General features: G+C 42.1%; 1 protein-coding gene across 1 annotated transcript; it reads right to left on the bottom strand.

The window, feature by feature from the left end:
* Positions 1-7,315: 7,315 nt before the first annotated feature.
* LYZ (lysozyme) lies at positions 7,316-18,334 on the bottom strand. The gene is made up of 4 exons (XM_075276315.1): positions 18,166-18,334; positions 14,970-15,131; positions 12,735-12,813; positions 7,316-7,609 (listed from the first exon to the last, which is right to left on the bottom strand). Exons 1-4 carry the CDS (start codon positions 18,305-18,307, stop codon positions 7,525-7,527), a joined length of 468 nt encoding a protein of 155 aa, XP_075132416.1. The 5' UTR covers positions 18,308-18,334; the 3' UTR covers positions 7,316-7,524.
* Between the last annotated feature and the right edge of the window lie 4,857 nt (positions 18,335-23,191).

Below are 23,191 nucleotides of genomic sequence, written 5' to 3'. Positions count from 1 at the left end.
AGCAATGTATGTACACGTGTAACCCGTAATTAGTAATAATATATGCAACTGGTAGCAGAGTAAGGTAACACCTGTAGGGGGAGACACACAATGTACCTGGGTGCTGCATCTAGTCTTTGGCCGCCAGTACCTTCACTTTTCTGTAAGTGAAACATGAATTAATTTCAGCCAGATTTAATTCTTTGCAGTGCAATAACAGGAATTAATAGGTGTCATACTTATACCGAAGTGACAGCATTGTTGCCTGGGGACTAGATTTGGCTATAGCCTGATCTGGTTACACAGTGTATCACCACCTGATAAGATACACCCTAAGGCTGAGGCCCCACATTTCAGAAATGAAGCTTTCTTTTGTTGAAGATTTTGCTGCATTCTTCTAAACCAATGCCAGGAGTGGATTGACATAAGATGTTTCCTAGATATTTCCCATTCCTTTTGTAGCCATTCTTGGCTTTGCCTCAAAAAATTGCTGCAAAATCTGCAACAAAAATGCTGTGTTTCCATAACATGGGGCCTCAGTCTTAGGGGAGCAGCACATGACCAGCGACATACTGTCCCGTACTGTAATTGATACGGCAGATTGTCGCTGGGAGGCAGAGACTCCGAGCATCACAGATGACTATACTACTAGGAGTTCCGCTCTCAGCATGAAGTTCAAGCAGTGAATCTGGCTGACATACGGACCGGATTTCATATGTGAAACACAGTAGTGGGCTGCACCCCTTAGGGTCAATGCACACAGACTTTCTTGGAGAGGAAAAAATCTGCTTCAGGAATTAGGAAATGGTCTTTTGACTTCTCCAAATTGTTTTGTCATCCAAATCTGGAGAGGGCATTCATAAACCACTTGCTCTGAATTGAGAGCTTGTTTGGAATTTGAAGCCAACAGAAAATTGTATAAATATGGCATGATAACATCATCTTTTTCTCAAATGTGTGCCATAAATCTGCCATATCTTTTGTGAAATCTGCTGGAGCTTGTGAGAGCCTAAATGGAAGGGCCTGAAACTGGGAATGACACAGGGAGAACCATCTATGAATACTGTCACCTTAGGGTGCATTCACACTGAGTAAACGCTAGCTTATTTTGTAGAGTAAAATTACACTTGTAAATTTTGCTATCCTATTGACTTCAATGACATTTTACAGGCGTATTTTTACAGGCGTATTTTTTACAGGCGTATTTTTTACAGGCGTATTTTTACACTTGTAAAAAAATATCATTGAAGTCAATGGGATAGCAAAATTTACAAGTGCAATTTTACTCTACAAAATAAGCTAGCGTTTACTCAGTGTGAATGCACCCTTAAAGAAGTTTTTGATGATTTGTGTGTTAATCGGGATATGATAATAAGCGTCACGCAAATCCAGAGTGGCTGGAAACTAACCGGAATGTAATTTGTTCATGGCTGAGTCTTTTGACTTCATTGTGAAAGAAAGATGTTTGTTTACCGATAGGTTTAAAATGGTATGAAACAAACCATTTGGCTTTCTTACTAGGAAAAGAGTGAAGTAGAAATCTCCCTTTTCTTTCCTAGGAACAGGGACCAACACTCTCTTTTCCAAAAGAGAAACCTCCTCAGCTGCCAGTGCCCTTTTGTCATTCTGGATTTGCTCAAAAATGTTACCATGAACCTTTCCTCTGGAAGGGAAGAAAACTTTATTATAAGGCCTTCCTGAACCACAAACAAATCCAAAGGACTTTGAGATTTTCCTTCACTCTTCTAGACAGAAGTAGAGATGCACCCCTTCCCCACTGGACCACTAGCATCATGGAGATGGCTGTTTTTTGGGGTATTAGGTTTCTGGTTGAAAGGAAATGCCTTGTTTTTTTGTGCCTGAGTCTGCTTCTCTGGCTCTCTCTACTGAAAGAACTTGCCCTTAGGGTAAGTTCACACAGGGTTTTTTGGTCAGGATTTTGAGGCCGTATCCGCCTCAAAATCCTGACCAAAAAGACGGTCTCCATTGAAATGAATGGGAGCCGGTCAGTTCTTTTTTTCTGGGAGTTGGAACAAACGGAAGAAGCGACATGCTCATTCTTTCAGGCGGAATCACCTCGCAACATCTGCCTGAAGACACTCCCTCCCGACTAGGCCCATTCATTTGGTCCTAATCTGTAGTGGAGTTCGGGGATGGATGGGCTCTTCTGATGGGGCATCCGGTGCTCTGTTCTGTTCCGTTGATCATAGAGCAGGTCCTATCCTGCCAGAGAGGCATACAAGCCATTTGGATGACACTGAGATGTCATCTGAGTATCAACAGAGTGCATTCTGCTATGAAATTATGCCCCCACTTTTTGGCCTGCACATTTAGTCAGTGCATGTAACTTTAGGCTAAGTAAAAGATACAGCGGGGAAGACCTTATTTTTATCTAAGCAAAATTTTACAGAGCAACTGCTTACGCACTAAGCTTCAAAGAGTCTGCTGAAGCTTCTGATAAGACACCTACCACACACAAGGGTAGAGAAGTTTTTGCTACAGAGGTGTCAGGGCTCTGTCCCAGCAAACAGCATCTGAGTCTTTATAAGGATATTTCTCTTTTGCTGCAATGGGAATAAGGAATTTTCTGTTCAGCCTTTTCCACTCTTTCTCAATCCAAGCTTTTCTTATGGACATGAAAAACTATGCTTTCTGGGACCAAATCACTCAAACTGACAAGAACTCTTTAGTATTTTCTAGCTGCATCATAGCTCTGACCACCTTAAGGTCAGGGCCCCACGTAGCTAATCAAAAGCAAAAAAGCACTGCAGGAAAATGTGCCTGAGCACCAGTGACTGTCTTTCTGCTGTCTCAAATATCATGTCTTCGCTCTGAAACTAAATCTCTCTAAGGGCTAGTTCACACGTGAACTGCCCGCGCGGGTTTTGACACAGAGAGAGACGCGGCGAGCCGCGTCTCTCTCTTGTCAAAACCCGCCCGCCGCGACCATCGCTGTCGCGGCTTAACCCTCTGCTGTCGGCTCAAATGAATGAGCCGACATAGGAGGGAGCTGCGGGGGGCGGAAGCCGCGCGACTGAGACAGCGCGGCTTCCGCCTGAAGAAAGGACATGTCCTTTCTTTTCTCCGCTAGCAGCAGCTCGCCGCTAGCGGAGAACAGAAGCCCGGCGGTCTCCATAGACCACCATTATAAGGGGAGGTTTTGGACGCGAATTCCGCTGTCAAAAACCTCCCCTTATACTCACGTGTGAACTAGCCCTAAGGGGGCGTTCATCACACTAGCGTCGGTGTCCGACAGCTAGTGTCTGATGCTAATATCCGCGCAAAATCTTGCACGGACATTAGCATCGCACACTAGCTGTGTCCGTACATTTTGCATTGATTTAAATGGGTCATCATGTCCGTTCTTTACAGTCCGTGTCTGTCCTTAAGTGTCCGTTCACAAAGAGGTCTGATTTTTCAAGCGGACAGCAAAAACTTACATGACACCGACGCTAGTGTGAACGCCCCCTAAGACTGAACTACTACTGTTTCCACCATCTAATAGATCTGTCCAGGGTCGGACTGGGGTGTCTAGGGCCCACCAGTGGAATTGTTTCTAGGGGCCCACCATCAGGACCCCTGCAGACCAGCGATACCGAGACAGGGCAGCTAAAGGTAATACCATCTCGGGAGCCATGCTGCTCACCTGCCATACAATGTGCAACAACATACTACCTAAATCTACCGCTACACTCTGTATGGAAAGTGAACAGCACAGCTCCTAGAAATGTTACCATTACCTGTAGCCACACTGTCCTGGAAGAGCTGATCTGCAGAGGTCCTGGCTGTTGTATCATCACAGATGTAATATTGATGGTCTATCCTAAGGACAGACCATCAATATTATAACAATGGATAAATCCTTTTAAAGATTTGTCCAGGAATTGGATCAACCCATGTGCCTGGCGGGAGGTGTAAAATAAAAAATAAATCAATAGAAAACGCCTTCACCTGTCCCCCTTGCTCCGTTGTCCGCCGCCAGTGTCCATTTAGTCTCGTGCCGGCGCCTCCTTGCTGGGAGTCCTGCACCTCATGGGACCACTGAAACCAATCAGATACAGGATTTCCAGAAATAAGGCCATGAGACTGAACAGACACAGGCAGGAGGATAACGGGGTGCTGGGGACCAAAAGCTCAATGAAAAACACTGCGTCTCACTGTTGTGCCTAATCCTTAAAGAGGACCTTTCACCATTTGGGGCACATGCAGTTTAATACACCGCTAGAAAGCCGACAGTCTGCTGAATTCAGTGCAGCTTTCACGTTCTGTGACGTTCTTCTGACAGTGAAGAGCTAGCGGTACCGGGACCGATAGCTCTTCACCGGGGGCACAGAACGGCAAAGCTGCACTGAATTCAGCGCACTGTCGACTTTCTAGCGGTGTATTAAACCGCAAGTGTCCCAGGAGGTGAGAGCTCCTCTTTAACATTTTTCTGTAGGTATAAGAAAAACTGCAAGTTACCTACAAATTCATACATTTATATAAATTATACATTACATATATATTATATATATATAAACACACACACACACATATATATATATATATATATATATATATATATATATATATATATATATATATATATAATACACTCACACATTATTATAGCATACTGTATATACACAAACATACCTGTATACAAACATACAATCCTCACACAGTATACAAGACACATGCTTTAACCCTTAAGTACTATCATGGTGTCTATCATAATGATATGTGTATGGTAATGGTGTATGATAGACACCATGATAGGACTTAAGGGTTAAACAAATGTACACACATACATATTAATTATTACATTTTACCCCCCCAAAAAAGAAAAAAATATACTCTATACTCACATTTGTGGATCATTGCAGCAGCAGACTCCTCTGTCCCCACACGGGCCGATGTAAGCGATGACTCACTGCAGGGAGGGGGGGAAGTCCCGGCTTGTAGAGAGAGCACTTCTAAAGATTGCAGAGAGAGCTGCTGCCCCTGGTGTGCTCCCGAGTCCCGATGTATACTTTCCCTATATTAATAGGGAACGTATACCACTGGCAGGAGGCCCCTCTGTGTAGGTGTCGGGGCCCTGGGAAACTGCCGGCAGCTGGGCATCTTTAGTAATTACAGCGCTGCCTGCAGCCTGGGGCCCCGAGCTTACTGACAGTCAAGGCTCGGGGGCCAGGGCCCACCGGGGGATTCCCCGGTTCCCCGGCGGGCCAGTCCGACCCTGGATCTGTCCTTGATATATCCATTGCAGTCTAAGGCTTTACTATAACTCCTAGGCAGCATGCCCGCCGCCTCGGGGTTGTGTTTGACTCAGACCTTTCCTTTGCCCCCCATATTCAATCACTTGCATGCTCATATCACCTTCACCTCAAAAACATCTCCAGAATACGCCCTTTCCTTACCAGAGATACATTAAAGACACTTATTGTCTCTCTGATTCATTCTCACCTTGACTACTGTAACTCCTTACTAATCGGTCTTCCTCTTACTAAACTCTCCCCTCTACAATCTATTCTGAATGCAGTGGCCAGGCTCATCTATCAGGCTAGACGCTACAGCGATGCCTCTGGTCTGTGCCAGTCACTACACTGGCTGCCTATTCATTATAGAATAAAGTATAAAGTTATCACTCTCATCCACAAGGTTCTCCATAATGCTGCACCTCCATACATTTCCTCCCTCATCTCTGTCTACCGCCCAACCCGTGCTCTCCGTTCACTCAATGACCTAACACTTACATCTTCCATTATCAGAACCTCCCACGCTCGTATACAAGACTTCTCCCGAGCTGCAACACTTCTCTGGAATGCTCTACCCCGGACAATCAGATTAACTCCCAACTTCTAAAGCTTCAAGTGCAAACTAAAGACACATCATTTGAGACAAGCCTATCACAATTCCTAATGTAAAGCCTTCCGTACCATCATTAGAATCCCCAAAATTTAACCCTCCTCTGTTCCAACTCCCACATTACCCTACATGATATGATGCCATTTCAGGCTAACTTTATATGTCCAAGCTCCATCCACATGTTAAAGGACATGACTGCTGACGGCTCATAAAGTTTGTGTAATGACAGTCACCTCTATTACAACGATGCCACCCTTGCTACCTCTTGTGTCACCCCCTCTACCTCATAGATTGTAAGCTCCTGTGAGCAGGGGCCCTCAGTCCCATTGTGTGAAGTGACTATTTCTTTGTGATGTATCTTTTTGTCTGTATTTGAACCCTACAAATTGTACAGTGCTGCGGAATATGTTGGTGCCATATAAATAAAATGTATTATTATAATGTGACAGCAATGCTTCATGGTTTTTCCCGCAGCGCTATTCACAGAAAGTCCACAGAAGTTTCCTCTGTGGATTTTCTGCTTTCATTATACCTATATTTTAGTAGCACTTAAAGGGGTTTTCCAGGCAGAAAATCTTTTTCTTTTTTTTTTTTCTTTTTTTTTTTTAGAAAGGTCTATTATTGCTAGTAATGGGTTAATAAGTACACCCATATACCTTTAGCAGTGTTAGGAGTGATTTCTGGGTGTCTCTGGTCGCTGCTGGTATCCTCTGCATTTGTTTACATGGTATAATTTCCTTCTGTGAAGCTTCCTGTGTAGCTTCTACAGTAGTTCCCTCTTAGTCAGCCCCCCTCCTCTCACTCCCCCTCCCTGTCTAGTCTAGCTATCCCACCCACTACTAGCCCCTCCAACCCTTCCCTGTCTCGCTAGCTAACCTATTCCGCCCACTACTAGTAGAGAGGAAGAGGGGAGGAGCCATTCACAGACACAGGAAGGCTTGGTAAGTATTGATGAGGGGGGGAGGAGAGAGTAATGGTGATGTTCCGTTTCAGAAGCAGTGAAACAGAACATCATCGGATTATCAAAAAGTGTCCCTGAGGCGGTCACATGATGGCTCCAGGGACATGGGTTACTATAGTTTTTTTTTCATTGAAGTAAATTAGAAGTTAGGCGGTGGGAAGGGTTTAGTTAAGGGGTTAATTCTTAGTTTATCCTGGACAACCCCTTTAGTGTTATTTATAAAAACATGAAGGACTGATTCTTTTCCAATGTTTTCTTTATAATTTTCTGGATATTTAAATGATAATGAACTAAAAATAAAGTTTTATGTATCGCTGACAAAAGAGGAAATAAGCTATTGGAATAACCAAACAAATTATAGCTTTCAAAATAGCATGTACGAAAAAGAACTTGAAAATTTGTAAGGGAGCAGAAGACTTGCTTTGTTGGTTATCTAACCATATTGTCTACCCCTTGTGTAGATAGGAAACAAACAAACAATTTTTAGGGCTAGATCATCATTTAATACTTTTAATATACAGTGTGCATTTTCTGAACAGTAGTTGTGATTTTAAGTTTTTAGAAATCAAACCTAAAGAAGCCTAACAGCAGTTAAGAATTAAAAGATGGGCTCTGATTGGTTGCTATGGGCAACAGAGACAATTTTAATATTAAATTTTGATGAATAATTTCCAGGCTGCTGTTGCATATGCTATTGAGTATAAAATATACGGCGCAAAAGCTGTAAGAAATGGAGGCTACAATAAATCTTCATCATTAAGTTTGCAACCTCTAATCCACTCCGACAAGTCTCTGCCTTTGCAGTGGTTTCTCCATGCAACCCTGTTAAAAAAAATAATAAAAATCAACAATTTCAGCATAAACAGCTTTTTTTGGTGTGCACAGTTTGATGTTTAAAGACAATCTGTTATAGTGATATACTACTTTATACTAGGGCACCTATAGATTAACCCTTTTCTTGCCGAGGACGTCAGCTCTACGTCCTCCAAGGTGGCACCACAGTAGCAGAGGACGTACCTGAGCTTTCTAGAGTAAAATACGCCTCTAGTGATATTCGTTACACGCTAAAATAATAGTAATAACGATTATCACTAGAGATGAATGTATAGATTGCTAAAATTTTTATAGGGGGATGGAAAATAATATTTTTATATAAAGTCCTATTTAATTTGCATGCACAAAATGGGTTGGCGCATTTCTGCGATTTTGGCGATTCTTTAACACCCGCCCATGTAAATATATACATGTGTGGTATGTATGAACTCCTCACATCTTGCAATTTTTTAGAAAGAACATTTTGTTTGCAAAAAGGGATTGCTTGAGCCACACTTTAGTGGAAAATTTGAATTTTTGTGCAATTTTTGCTTGCAATCTCTGTTTGCTGCAACGTTGCATGAAGGTGGTTGTATATACGAAACATTAAGTTGTCTTTTTATATACAATATGCTGTGCAATCTCAAAAAAGTTAGATTTTGGTATCACAGTCACAGTTTGGTAGGTGCAGTATAGCTTTTTAACATATTAGTGAATAACAGCAAAATCCTACTTGTCTTCTGTATCAGTGTTTTTTGGAGTCTGACCTCTTGCTGTAGTTGATGTTTGCAGTACATATAGTATACATACACATTGTATACACCATAAGATATTATTTTAAATGTAATTTGTATATGAATGTGAGATTGAACATGAGTTTTAGGTGCAAATATGTGTTTTAGCGTATTTTTTCAAAAATGTTTTGTCTTTGTCACAAAGTTGCATGAAGGTGGATGTGGCTATTGATGACCCATTGAGACATATGTAATCTTCAGGTTGTCTACTTTCAAAAAATATATAGGGTTCACTTGTTTCCTCGGTGAGTAATCCCTACATTTTATAGGATGATACTTTTTTAACATTTCCAGCTTCAAAGCAGATTTTTGTTCCTTCCAGTTCTAGCAATTTTCTGAAGACACATTCATGCGGGTTTAGACCATAGTGATATGAATAAACTCTGCACATGTTGAACTCTTATTTTTAGGAGGTTTTGTGCATGTTATTGTTTGGTTTCCACTTTTAGCAACTAATATACATTTATTTACATTTTTTCATAAAACATTCACTTTAACCCCTTCCCGACATGCGCCGTAATAGTACGGCGCGTGTCGGGTCTGTAACTATGGCGACCGCCCGGGAGCCGGGCGGCCGTCATAGCCGCCGGGTGTCTACTGCTTTAAGCAGTAGACAACCGGCTCTCATGCCTCCGATCGGTCCCCGGACCGATCGGAGGCATTAACCCCTCCGGCGCTGCTGTCAAAGGCGCCGGAGGCGCCATCTTCCCGGCGGCGCATGGGCGCCGCCATTTTGGCAGGGATCGCCGGCTCCTGGAGCATGCTCCAGGGCCGACCCCCCCGTTGCCATGACAGCCGGGAGCCTTGTTAAGGGCTCCCAGCCAGTCTGCAAATTCTCTCTTTTGCAGGCTGGTGTATACAGCCTGCAAAAGAGATGATGATTTTTTGCAATGCATTGCAATGCATTAGCATTGTAATGCATTGCATTAGTGATCAGACCCCCTGGGGTTCAACACCCCTAGGGGGTCTAATAAATGCAAAAAAAAAATAAAAAAAAAAGTAAAAAAAAATATAAAAAAATATAAAAAGTATTAAAAGTTCAAATCACCCCCCTTTCCCTAGAACAAATATAAAAGTAGTTAAAAACTGTGAAACATATACATGTTATGTATCCCCGCGTCCGAAATCGCCTGCTCTACAAATCTATAAAAATATTTTTCCTGTTCGGTAAACGCCGTAGCAGGAAAAATAGTCAAAAGTGCCAAACCGCCGTTTTTTCACTGTTTTAATTCTGATAAAAATTTGAATAAAAAGTGATCAAAGCAATAACATTTCCCGAAAATGGTAGAACTAAAAAGTACACCTGGCCCCGCAAAAAAAGACGCCCTATGCATCCCCGTACACCTATGTATAAAAAAGTTACGGCCGTCGGAATATGGCGACTTTTAGAAAAAAAAAATTTTAACACCGTTTTGGAATTTTTTTTAGGGGTCAAAATGTAAATAAAACCATATAAATTTGGTATCCCTGGAACCGTACCGAAACAAAGAATACAGGGGACATGTCATTTTGGCTGCACAGTGAACGCCGTAAAACCAAAGCCCGTAAGAAAGTCGCAGAAATGCATTTTTTCTTCAAATCCACCCCATTCTGAATTTTTTTCCTGCTTCCCAGTACATTATATAGAATAATTAATGGTGGCATCATGAAGAAAAAATTGTCCCGCAAAAATTAAGACCTCATATGACTCTGGGAGCGGAGAAATAAAAAAGTTATGGGGTTTAGAAGGAGGGGAGTCAAAAACGAAAAACGAAAATCAAAAAATGCCATCGGCGGGAAGGGGTTAAATCAAAATTGCCTGAAGGTGCCTGTTCGTATAAAGTACCAAGTGGCATTGAGACAATGCTGCAGGTGTCTACTTTAAGAAAATATATAGGTATGGGGGAGTTGGATGATTTTTTTTAATGTTGCAATTTAGGTTTGATATATCTCAAAACTGTGAAAATTGCTCTGGCTACTGGAGGTGCAAAATTTCCAGAGACCCTTGGCAGTGAAAGGGTTAATGGTAGAATAGATTTGGAGCACTTCAGAATAAGGTAGATTTGGAAAGATAGTGAATTTGTGCAACTCTCTTATGAGCTTCATTTTTATGGCATTCACTCTGCAGCCAAAATTATGTGTCACTTGTATTCTATGTTTCAGTAAGTTTATGGGGATACCAAATTTAAATAGGTTTTTTTTTTTTACATTTTAACCCCATAACAAAAATCCAATAGAGATGAGCGAACAGTGTTCTATCGAACACATGATCGATCGGATATCAGGGTGTTCGCCATGTTCGAATCGAATCGAACACCGCGTGGTAAAGTGCGCCAAAATTCGATTCCCCTCCCACCTTCCCTGGCGCCTTTTTTGCACCAATAACAGCGCAGGGGAGGTTGGACAGGAACTACGACACTGGGGGCATTGAAAAAAATTGGAAAAAGTCATTGGCTGCCGAAATCAGGTGACCTCCATTTTAGACGAATAGTGGATTTCAAATCCGGGTCATATGAGAATGTGAACTTTGTGACTATGAGACAGGGATAGCTGTACAGGCAGGGATAGCTAGGGATAACCTTTATTTAGGGGGGAATGTTATTAAAAATAACTTTTTGGGGCTCTATCGGGTGTGTAATTGTGATTTTTGTGAGATAAACTTTTTCCCATAGGGATGCATTGGCCAGCGCTGATTGGCCGAATTCCGTACTCTGGCCAATCAGTGCTGGCCAATGCATTCTATTAGCTTGATGAAGCAGAGTGTGCACAAGGGTTCAAGCGCACCCTCGGCTCTGATGTAGCAGAGCTGAGGCTGCACAAGGGTTCAAGCGCACCCTCGGCTCTGATGTAGGAGAGCCGAGGGTGCACTTGAACCCTTGTGCACCCTCGGCTCTGCTACATCAGAGCCGAGGGTGCGCTTGAACCCTTGTGCACACTCTGCTTCATCAAGCTAATAGAATGCATTGGCCAGCGCTGATTGGCCAATGCATTCTATTAGCCCGATGAAGTAGAGCTGAATGTGTGTGCTAAGCGCACACATTCAGCTCTACTTCATCGGGCTAATAGAATGCATTGGCCAGCGCTGATTGGCCAGAGTACGGAATTCGGCCAATCAGCGCTGGCTCTGCTGGAGGAGGCGGAGTCTAAGATCGCTCCACACCAGTCTCCATTCAGGTCCGACCTTAGACTCCGCCTCCTCCAGCAGAGCCAGCGCTGATTGGCCGAATTCCGTACTCTGGCCAATCAGCACTGGCTAATGCATTGTATTGGCGTGATGAAGCAGTGCTGAATGTGTGTGCTTAGCACACACATTCAGCTCTACTTCATCGGGCTAATAGAATGCATTGGCCAGCGCTGATTGGCCAGAGTACGGAATTCGGCCAATCAGCGCTGGCTCTGCTGGAGGAGGCGGAGTCTAAGATCGCTCCACACCAGTCTCCATTCAGGTCCGACCTTAGACTCCGCCTCCTCCAGCAGAGCCAGCGCTGATTGGCCGAATTCCGTACTCTGGCCAATCAGCACTGGCTAATGCATTGTATTGGCGTGATGAAGCAGTGCTGAATGTGTGTGCTTAACACACACATTCAGCTCTACTTCATCGGGCTAATAGAATGCATTGGCCAATCAGCGCTGGCCAATGCATTCTATTAGCGTGAACTGAGTTTGCACAGGGGTTCTAGTGCACCCTCGGCTCTGCTACATCAGATTGCTACATCTGATGTAGCAGTGCCGAGTGTGCATCAGATGTGTAGTTGAGTAAAACTGACTCAGCACTGCTAAGTCTCTGCATTCGCATAGGAATGCATTGGCCAGCCTTCGGCCAATCAGCGCTGGCTCTGCCGGAGGAGGCGGAGTCTAAGGTCGGACCTGAATGGAGACTGGTGTGGAGCGATCTTAGACTCCGCCTCCTCCAGCAGAGCCAGCGCTGATTGGTCGAGTTCCGTACTCTGGCCAATCAGCACTGGCCAATGCATTTCTATGGGGAAAAGTTAGCTTGCGAAAATCGCAAACTGACAGGGATTTCCATGAAATAAAGTGACTTTTATGCCCCCAGACATGCTTCCCCTGCTGTCCCAGTGTCATTCCAGGGTGTTGGTATCATTTCCTGGGGTGTCATAGTGGACTTGGTGACCCTCCAGACACGAATTTGGGTTTCCCCCTTAACGAGTTTATGTTCCCCATAGACTATAATGGGGTTCGAAACCCATTCGAACACTCGAACAGTGAGCGGCTGTTCGAATCGAATTTCGAACCTCGAACATTTTAGTGTTCGCTCATCTCTAAAATCCAACACTTTGCAAATACAATTATTAAAATCTGGAAGATTCCTTTAAGGATAGTGTTTAGCACCTTATACTCACCATGCATTCATTCCATTGGGATCACTCACAACACGCTTTGCGCACTTCACAGATTCAGATATATCATCTGAGAGCAATGCTGTAAAACAGTATAAAAATTCACATTTTCAGATCATGTTATTACTTTCAGAAATGCAGTACATTTTAAGGCAAGGTTCACACTACCGTTGGACACAAACGGACTGTAACTGATGGCTGTCAGTTACTGTCCATTATATGCCCATAGACCTCAATGTTTAAAAAAAAAATGGACACTTACTGTCTATTCTTTTTCAAACGGACAGAAAAGTCCTGCATGTAGGATTTTTTTGTCCGCTTGAAAAAATGGACATGGATGTAAACAGACACTAAAGGACACATGATAAAATCCCATTGAAATGAATGGAAATTGCAAACAAACCAGCTAGTGTCCGTGGCTAAAATCTTGTACGGACAATAGCCACGTAGTGTGAACGCCTCCTAATTTGTCTGTCTTTGCCTGCAAATTAATACCCCAACTAATTCTATTTTGTTAATTTATAAGATTAAGTAATTAAAGTATATTAAAAAAAAATGTATTGTCATAGAGTTTTTTCTCATTTAAATGTCTGACACTAAGACACTATTTTCTATTGTAGCTAAGACTTTTTCTGCATTATATTTTTCTGCATTGAAATTCAGAATTATTATATAGTTTTTAACCTCTTCCTGCTGGTGGCATTTTTCGATTTTTGTTTTTGACTCCCCGCCTTCCAAACCCAACAACTTTTTATTTTTCTGTTCACAGAGCCACATGAGGGCTTAATGTCTATGGGACAAATTGTTCTTCATAATGGAACCAATTATTATTATTAGAAAAATTCAAAATGGGGTGTAATTGGAAAAAATAATTAGTGTGACCTTCTTACTGACTTCTCTCAAAAAATTTCTTTCAATTCTTACTGGCTTCATTTTTACGGCCTTCACTATGCAGCCAAAATGGCATGTTACCTGTATTCTATGTTTCAGTACAATTACAGGGATACCAAATTTATATAGTTTGGGTTATTTTATTTATTTATTTTTTTTACATATTTCCATGTACAGGGATGCATAGGGCGTCTTTGTAAGTACTGTGGAAAGTAACACAGTTTTTTATGTTATCTTACCACTCCTGGGCCTCCGCTCATTATACTCGGGGGTCCGAAAAGACCCCCGAGTATAATAGTGCTTGTGGGGCCCACGCCGTCACTCTTGATCCCGGCCCCTGCCAGGATCGGTATGTATATAGGGCCCGTTACCGGCTGGAGTTACTCCAGCCGGTAACAGCCTATTTAAAAAAAAACGCAATAGTAGCGGCTGTCGCCGGGCCCCTTATGTCCCGGGCCCTGTGGCAACTGCTACCACTTCTGCCACGGTAGTTACACCCCTGTGTTGACCTGTGACTTATGGGCCCCTCCCTAATAGAGCCTCAAAGAAATTGCCTATCCTCCCTCCATGATAGTTATGCCACTGGGGGAGGCAAAACACAATGGGAAAACAATAAAAAAAAAAAAAACACAGAAAACCATTTTTGGGATTGCATTTTCTTGCACAGTTTTTTGCTATGCATAACCATCCAGGAAATATGGACTTTATGTGGGCAGTATTTCCTGTTCACAGATGTGTGAACGGTACTCACTGTATCATACTTGCAATTCAGTGAGCTCTGAATGGTCCAATTGCTACATTTTGGTACAGTATAAAGGCGGCCATTCAGAAGCTTACTGTATCACAATTCACTATGATGTATTAAGTTCCCTTTACACACTTATGTTCAGTTCAGAAAATATAGAATACACACCGTTTGTGTTTCCTTGACAGAACTCAGTTATGTGAATACGGCCTTAAATGCAGCCTACTACTGTGTGGAAATATTTGGGCATGCATCCTAGTGATTGAAAGACAGGACTAAGAGAGTATGCTATATAAAGAGTGGCAATATGTACTAAAATGCAAGAAAGGTACAGAAGAGTTTGGGAAAATGTGAGACTATTGTGACAAAATGAGAATAAGTAAAGCTTTATGTTTGTGCCATATTGGTACTTTATTTTCATTAACTTTTATTCTTATGAATACTTTGTGCAGTGTAAAAATCTCCTTCTACTATCTAAAAACTAATTTTCTTAGTGCATAATGGTCTCTTTTTGTGGCGGGTATTGGTTCATTGTGTATGAGATAGAGAAGTGGCTGAACATCTATAAAATTCTTCTGTTCAGTTATTTTCATACCCCTTACCGTTGCAGTTGATGTTACAAGCATTGTGACTAGGGATCCTGAAATCATTACACCACCATCGGCTGTTTATTTGAAGAATACCATAATCGGTACTGTTGTCACCTGGATTGAAGTTTTTGCTAGCTGTGTTAAAGGAGCTCTCATAGAATGCGGTACAAACCCCTGTAGAGATTTTACAGTCGTTTTAAGAATCAAAATTTACAACAAGCATTATTAACTTAACTATCAACTACAACATTCAATTTTATCGCTACTTTAACCACTTCTGTACTGGTATTTGTAGTTCAGGTCCAGATACATTTTCAGGTTTTTTGTATGTGCAGTTTTGAGGGCTGTAACATTTTTACCTTTTCAGTTATTCAGCTAATTTCTGTGTCTTTTTTTTCAGTGACACATAGGGCTTTATTTTTATGATGTTTTTATTTTTGCATGTGTTTTAATTTTGTTATATCCGGGAAAATATAAACAAAAGGAGGAGGGAAAACGTGTCTTTTTTTCACATCTCTTTTTTAAATTTTCCTTTATTTAATAGCACAAAATGCTATTAGAAAACATTTTAAAAGTTTTTCCTCTCAGTTATGGTAATTTTTATTTTTTATGGTGTTGTCAGGGTTGAGGTTGGAACCTGTAATAAGGGCGTTTTATTGGTATATTATTTTATGTATTTTTTAAATTATTTTATTTAAGGCATCATGGGTGGCGCCCATACCTGTGTATACAGTGCTTATTGAGGGATGGCAGGGACAGTAATAATCCATCCCTGTCTTCTCTAGCGGAGCTATGGCTATAGTCACAGCCGGCATCCTGCTGCAGCTGCTGAAAATTGCAATTTTGAGATTAATATTTTTCCACAATTTTGGTTCTGAAGTCCTCCGACAGCTCTCTTCTCCTCTTTCTGTTCTCCATGCTTAGTGTGGCATACACAGACTCACAATGCAAATAAAAGAATGAGTCAACGTCTCTCATTTTTATCTGGTTTCAGGTGTGATTTTTATATTACCCACACCTGTTACTTGACAGGTGAGATTGACTGAACATCACATGCTTGAAACAAAGTTATTTAATCAGAATATTGAAGAGGTGTCAACAACTCTGTTTGGCTTTTTACATTTCAAAAAAAATAATAATATCTTCTTTAGAAATTGATGATAGTAATACATCTCAAAAAAGTTAGGGCAGGGCCACATCTGCCACTGTATAACCTCCCTTCTTTTCACAACAGTCTATAAACATCTGGAAAGAGAGGATTCCAATAGCTGGAGTTTTGGAAATGTTATCCCATTCTTGTCTGTTCCAGGATTCTAGCTGCTCAACAGTCCTGGGTCTTCTTTGCTGGATTTTTCATTTCATAATGCATCAATCTTTTCTATTGGTGAAACCTCCAGACTGTAGTACAGCATGCTACAGTATGTGGTTTCGCATTGTCCTGCTGAAATATGCCTTCCTTGAAAGAGACATTGTGTAGGTGGAAGCATATGTTGTTTTAAAACCTCTATTTACTGCTCAGCATTGATGGTGCCTTTGAAAATCTGTAAGCTGTCCATGCCACTGGCACTAACTTTATATTGAGGAACATATTTCTGATATTGTTCCACAATTTTTAGATATACTCTTTCACAAATTGGTGCACCTTAGTCCACCTTTGCTTCTGAGAGATTCTGCCTCTCTAACAAACTATTTGGATAAGTAGAGGAATCCAGCGTCAAACAGGCGGAATAAAATTTAACTTTTATTGCTTCATAATAAAATCATTACAGGATATCCGAGAGTAGATACAGATGAAAAAGCATAGAAAAAGCTACGCGTTTCAGAACTTATGGTATGCCATGAGGGAGGCACGATAAAAAGTTCTGAAACGCGTAGCTTTTTCATCTGTATCTACCCTTGGGTATCCTGTAATGATTTTATTATGAAGCAATAAAAGTTAAATTTTATTCCGCCTGGTTGACGCTGGATTCCTCTACTTACACACCTGAATGGTCATTGTTGGTCGAAGTCACCTACATCCGAGCAGCCCAGGAAGGATCTTAAGATAAAGGGGTGAGCTGGATATTTTATACCGATTGTGTATGTTTGGCTTTAAACTATTTGGATACTCAACCATATGACTTAGTTGACCCTCTAGCTGTTTTTCATTCATACAACTTACTGTTCTAGCCTTTTGTTAACCCTGTCCTAACCTTTTTGTGATATGTCACTGCCATCAATTTCTAAATTAGGTATTTTTTTAAATGAGATGAAAATATGCCTCTTATACCTTTTGATATATTTCATGTGTTCTTTTGTGAATACCATATGGTTATATGAGATTTCCAAGTCATTGCATTTTAATTTTCTTTATATTTTACACAGCATCTCATCATTTTTGGAATTGGGGTTGTATTTTGATATTTTGGTCAACTATATTTAATCATCCCAATTCTTGTTCTTTGGTTTTAGTCTGTGTACAATATTATTCTACAATATGCATCTTGTTTCTGTACAGAGTGGTCAGCTGCTACCAATCCATGATCACCTCAGGAGATAGAAGCCTGACAGGCTTCCCACATAGAAGATCTGATCCCAATATGGTAGTTAAAGGGTGAAGACCAGGAAGTCTGCTGGGATAATACCTTTAGAAGTGGCCCGAGCCAAACCAGTTTGGTAGCATGTTGGGTCCACAATCCACTGCTTTTCCACATTACAGATTGAACTTCAAGCATACCTTGCATTGTAATAAAAACAGGTAAATATATCAACTTTCCTTTCTTCTTATTTGCTGTTAACTACAGAATTTTGATCCTTTCATGCTCTGTTTATGATTTGAATGTGGAAGAACAAAATCACACATAGCAGTTTTACAACAGTGTGTCATCAATTATACAGGGATAGGAATGATTCGAGCACATGTTGCTGCAAACCATTGATTTATTACTCTGTCTTTTCTTATAAGCTCTCACTCTTAGTGTATTATGTATACTCTCTATATATTATATAGAGTATATATTTTTCAGCAGCCTCCTCTTACACCTAACCTCTTCCTACACTTCTATGTAAGAATAACTAAGTCTGAAAAGTGGAGAACATGTTTTCTAAGATATATTACATTTCTTATATTCACCTTAACTATTTACTGTTAACGGTTTATGAAAATTTGTTTTGTAATTGAAGATATACTTAAACTCACAATGTAAAGTATGGATGCATATATACTTACAATTTGGTAGACTGTAACCTCTGAAGCCATCAAGTCCTTTAATTTTCATAACCCTTGCAAGTTCACATCTTTCATACCTTTTTCCACTTGCAAATGCAAGTATGACAAGGAATCCTCCAAAGATATGTATCTGCCACTTCATAGCTGAACTTGGAGACTATGGCGTGCTGGTCAGAGAAAATGTCCTTTATATAACATGCATTAAATACAACTTCCTCCTTCATACACAAAGTAAACCACTGCTATGCACAGGAATATTTCAAAAGCTGTCTATCTAGTTCCCCTATTCTAAGAGACCTTGAGAATGTGCCTTTATTTCTTGATAAAACCACAAATAAATATTTTTCTTTGTATTTGTTGAACACTTCTCCTTTATTATTCATTCTACATCGTTTACAATGCTGTGCAGAGAATTATATGATGTGTGGATAACACAGATAAGGGCTCATTCACATCTGCGCCCGGTCTCCGTTCTGCAGGTTTCCGTTTTCTGCACAAAACAGGGCAGGAGACGGAAACCTGCCGGCATCTTTCAAACCCATTCATTTGAATGGGCTTGAAAAGTCTCCGGCCGTGAGCACCGGTGAGCGTTTTATGCTCTCCGCGGCGAAACAGTTTTTTTTAAACTGGAAACGCTCACCGGCGTTCACGGCTGGACTCAGCATGACAGGTTTCCGTCTTCTGCATGCAGTAGACGGAAACCTGATAATGGAGATCGAATGCTGGTGTGAACCCAGCGTAACAGAAAATGGCACCAAAGGGCAACAATAACACCAATAAATGGCTGTCTACTCAGTAAGGATGCAACTAAAAGTAATAACTAAATATTTGGAATACATTCATTGATAAAACAACACACCCAGATAAAAATTTTGGATTGATGGAAAATTCAGCATGCAGTTACACACATGGACAAAACTGTTGTTACCCCTCATTTAATGAAAGAAAAACCCACAATGGTCACAGAAATAACTTGAATCTGACAAAAGTAATAATAACCAAATTAGGTTTTGACAAGGCACAAAGCTTCTGGGAGAATGTCCTATGGAGAGATGAGACAAAATCGAACTTTGTGGCAAGGCACATCAGCTCTATGTTCACAGATGGAAAAATCAAACGTATCTTGAAAAGAACACTGTCCTTACTGTGAAACATGGAGGAGGCTCTGTTATGTTCTGGGGCTGCTTTGCTACATCTGGCACAGGGTATCTTGAATCTATGCAGGGTACAATGAAATCTCAAGACTATCAAGGGATTCTAGAGAGTAATGTGTTGCCCAGTGTCAGAAAGCTTGGTCTCAGTTGCAAGTCATGGGTGTTGCAACAGGGTAATGACCCAAAACACACAGCTAAAAATACCCATGAATAGCTAAGAGGAAAACATTGGACTATTCTGAAGTGACCTTCTGTGAGCCCTCACCTAAATCCTATTGAGCATCTTTGGAAGGAGCTGAAACATGCTGTCTGGAAAAGACACCCTTCAAACCCAAAACAACCGGAGCAGTTCGCTCATGAGGAGTGGGCCAAAATACCTGTTGAGAGGTGCAGAAGTCTCATTGACAGTTACAGGAATCATTTGATCACAGGGATTGCCTCAAAAGGTTCTGCAGCAAAATATTAAGTTATAGGAACCATCATTTCTGTACAGGCCTGGTTCATGAGTTTTATGTTTAAAAATTCTGTTGAAGCGAAAAACAATGTGTGACTTTCATCTGTTCATTTTTATAGAATTTTTATTTATTACTAGCGACTTCGTCCGCGGCCCATACTTGCCCTGCCCGACACACCTGCAGGGCAGCCCCGGCTGCCCCTTATTGCCCTGTGGCCGCCACGACCCCGGGCTCCCGTTCCCACGAAGCGCAACCCCAGGCCACTGCTGCGACCCCAGCTTTTCCCCCCTCCCAAGCCCACAAAAGGGCATCAAAGTGTTTACCTTGTGGTCCTATAAAAAGTTTCTCAAGACAGCCCCCAATGGGTAACTCTGGAATCTGCGCAGGTGGCCCCAGCCTCCTTACAAGCCCTATTGTGAGCTCTATGGTCCATGGCCCGCACTCTCTCGGCTGATAATCAAGTGACCAATTACATGTTGCAGCTGTGGCGAAGGGTTCATTTTCAGTATGGATTGCAAAGTCTGATTTCCCCACTAATACGAATATACTACAACCCTCTTTTTCCCCCTGGCCTTTCACCTAAGGTGTGTGTTTGATGGAGACAAGCTCAGTTTCGCTGCCTTAACAACTTCCTTTATAATTGAATCTTCACCAAAGATTACATTACTTGCACCTTCTCCCTGCCTATCTCAGAGGCCTTTAGGACTGCACAGGTTTTTCACTTCTTACCCCACCCTCACCCCACTCAATCCAGAAATCTGTCCTACCAGTTTTGAGAGATTTTGCCTTATTATAGAGGCTCCCTTTCTTTTGTATTTAGCTTATTACACCCCATCCCCTGATGGAAAGCTTGACTTTATGATGGCCTGGAAGTGAGACCTGGATACAACTCTGACCCCAGCCCAATGGGCTGATTGCTGTACAAAGGCAGTTGGCAGGTCACCTAGAGTCCTCTTTAAAAGTACTTCACAGGACTTATTTGGTTCCCCACTGACTCCATACCTTTTTCCTACTGTTTCACCCTTTTGCTTTGGGGGTTCTAATGCCTTAGGTACCACACTCCATGTGTGCTGATCCTGCCCCCACGCTCAATGCTATTGACTGACTATCCATAGGATTGCGCAACAATTTTTTGGACAGTCCTTCCCATTTCAGGCACCCATATTCCTTCTCAATCTTAAACCTTCTACTTTAAAATATGCCCAATTTAAGCTACATCAATATATTTTATTGGCCGTCTGGATCCACATTGCCTCTAGCTAGAGAACACCCTTTCGGTGACTGAGGATATAAGGCGGGGTTATACCATTATGCATCATGAGAAGATTAATTCCACTATTTCTGATACCTTCCATATTGCCTCCAGCTTTAGTCATGTGACTGGATTTAGTTCCCACTTACACCTCCCTGCCACTCAGGCAACTCCTTAGTCATCAACTATCATTGCCTTTGCATACCTCCCAACTTTTGAAAAACCGAAAGAGGAATAAAATATGTGGCGCGCGTAGCGCGCCGTGGCAAATTTAGCCACGCCCACTTTTGTGTTGACTCCGCCTATTCTCATTAATTTTTCATGTGCCCGCGCACAGTATAATCCTCCTACAGTCACCCGTAAATTATATGTCCCCCCTCTATCTCTCCCCCAGTTTCATATACACCCTTCATCTGCCCCCAGTTTCATGTCCCCTCATCTCTGCCCCCAGTTTCATGTCCCCTCATCTCTGCCCCCAGATTCATGTCCCCTCCATCTCTGCCCCCAGATTCATGTCCCCTCCATCTCTGCCCCCAGATTCATGTCCTTTCCATCTATGCCCCCAGATTCATGTCTCCCCATCTCTGCCCCCAGATTCATGTCTCCCCATCTCTGCCCCCAGTGTCATGCCGTCCTCTCCTTCATCTACCCCCAGTTTCATGTTCCACCTCAGTGTACATATTACACTTACCTTCTCCTCGCTCCCCCGCCGCTCTCTCTCTCGCGCGCACAGTTGTAGACGCGATGTGACGTCATCACATCGCGTCTACACAGCCATTAGGCGGTGTGCAGTGGCTAAGCAAGGAGCTGAACTGTGACAGCTCCTTGCTTTTGCCTCGTATGTGTTCAACTCAGATCTGCATCCTCTGGACGCAGATCTGAGTTGAAATCGGGACATACCTCCCTCCAACTGGGACCAAGGGACACGTCACCGGAATCGTGAATGTCCCGCGGAAATCGGGACAGTTGGGAGGTATGCCCTTGTACAATGTAGCTCTACTTTTCCCTTTTTCCATTTGATTTAAATTGATTTTATATTTTTATTTTCTCCTTATTGTCCCCTTTTACTGTATGTATGTTACTTTTGATTTTATAATGCCGTCTATGACATGTTTTGCAATACTGTTACCACTTTGTACCCGTATCTTGGTTTTTATACTGTTTTTACTGTTTTCTATTGTTATTACAATTTAATAAATATCTTTGAAACAAAAAAGGCTCTCAGAGGGTACTTTTGGTGGTGCACCTTTTGGTGAAAGATCATTGACTGCAAGACATATCTCTTTAATACTCTCAAAGACAAGAGAAAATCATTGGATTATGAGAAGTAGGATGGTTGTTTTAAGAAACTGCCCACCATCTAGGCCAGGGGTGCTCACACTTTTTCAGCATGTGAGTTACTTTATTAGCTGACCAAGGCAAAAGATCTACTAGGGCCGGGCCTGTGGGCGGGGTCGGCCGGGCTTGTAGGTGGGGTGGGCGTGTCTGTGGGAGGGACCGGCATGTGGGCAGGGCCAGGCGGATCGTGAGAGCAGGAGACAGCGGCGTTCTGTGGCCGCCCAGGGATCCCCGGTGTCTGTTTGTTCACAGCGCAGGCTGAGAGTTATCTCTGGACACTGGCAGGCTGGGGCTGCGGCAGCCCCGCCTGCCAGTGTCCGGAAATGACTCTCAGCCTGCACCGTGAACTAGCAGACACCAGGGATCCCTGCATCCCGCGATCGACCCATACGTCCTTTGCGATCTACCAGTAGATCGCGATTGACGTATTGGGCACCCCTGATCTAGGCCATTCTGACTTAAAGGTGTTGGGAGCACTGCTTATGTTAAAGCACATGCTCAGATAAACCAGTAGTATAGAGGAAAATTTGATTAGCTGACAAGCAAGAATAGCTACCATAGTTTCCTTGTCCACCATCCAGATATGGGATGCGCCTTCATTACATACCTCTGTCTTTACCTACACTATATCCAGGTGCTTAGCAGAAGGAAATTTTGTATCAATGCACCTGTTACATGTCCTGCAATTGACAGTTACCTTTGTCTGCAGTAATGTCATGAATGAGCAACCTGGACTGCTAAGGATTGTAACTGTATTGTCTTTAATAACGAATACAGGTTTTGTTTAGGATCTGTCAACAGTCAGGTTTGAGAGTTCAGGTCTCGTG

The sequence above is a fragment of the Leptodactylus fuscus genome, chromosome 5, assembly GCF_031893055.1.
Source record: "Leptodactylus fuscus isolate aLepFus1 chromosome 5, aLepFus1.hap2, whole genome shotgun sequence".
Taxonomy (NCBI): domain Eukaryota; kingdom Metazoa; phylum Chordata; class Amphibia; order Anura; family Leptodactylidae; genus Leptodactylus; species Leptodactylus fuscus.
The sequence above is the reverse complement of the archived record's forward strand: the minus strand, read 5'-3'. Positions and strand labels throughout refer to the sequence as shown.

Excerpts from the sequence above, each read along its gene's own strand:
- LYZ (XM_075276315.1), bottom strand. The coding sequence starts at position 18,307 with ATGAAGTGGCAGATACATATCTTTGGAGGATTCCTTGTCATACTTGCA. Across the intron at positions 15,132-18,165 it reads AGGTTACAGTCTACCAAATT|GGGTTTGTACCGCATTCTAT; the intron begins GTAAGTATATAT and ends AAATCTCTACAG. Across the intron at positions 7,610-12,734 it reads CCCAATGGAATGAATGCATG|GGTTGCATGGAGAAACCACT; the intron begins GTGAGTATAAGG and ends TTTTTTTAACAG.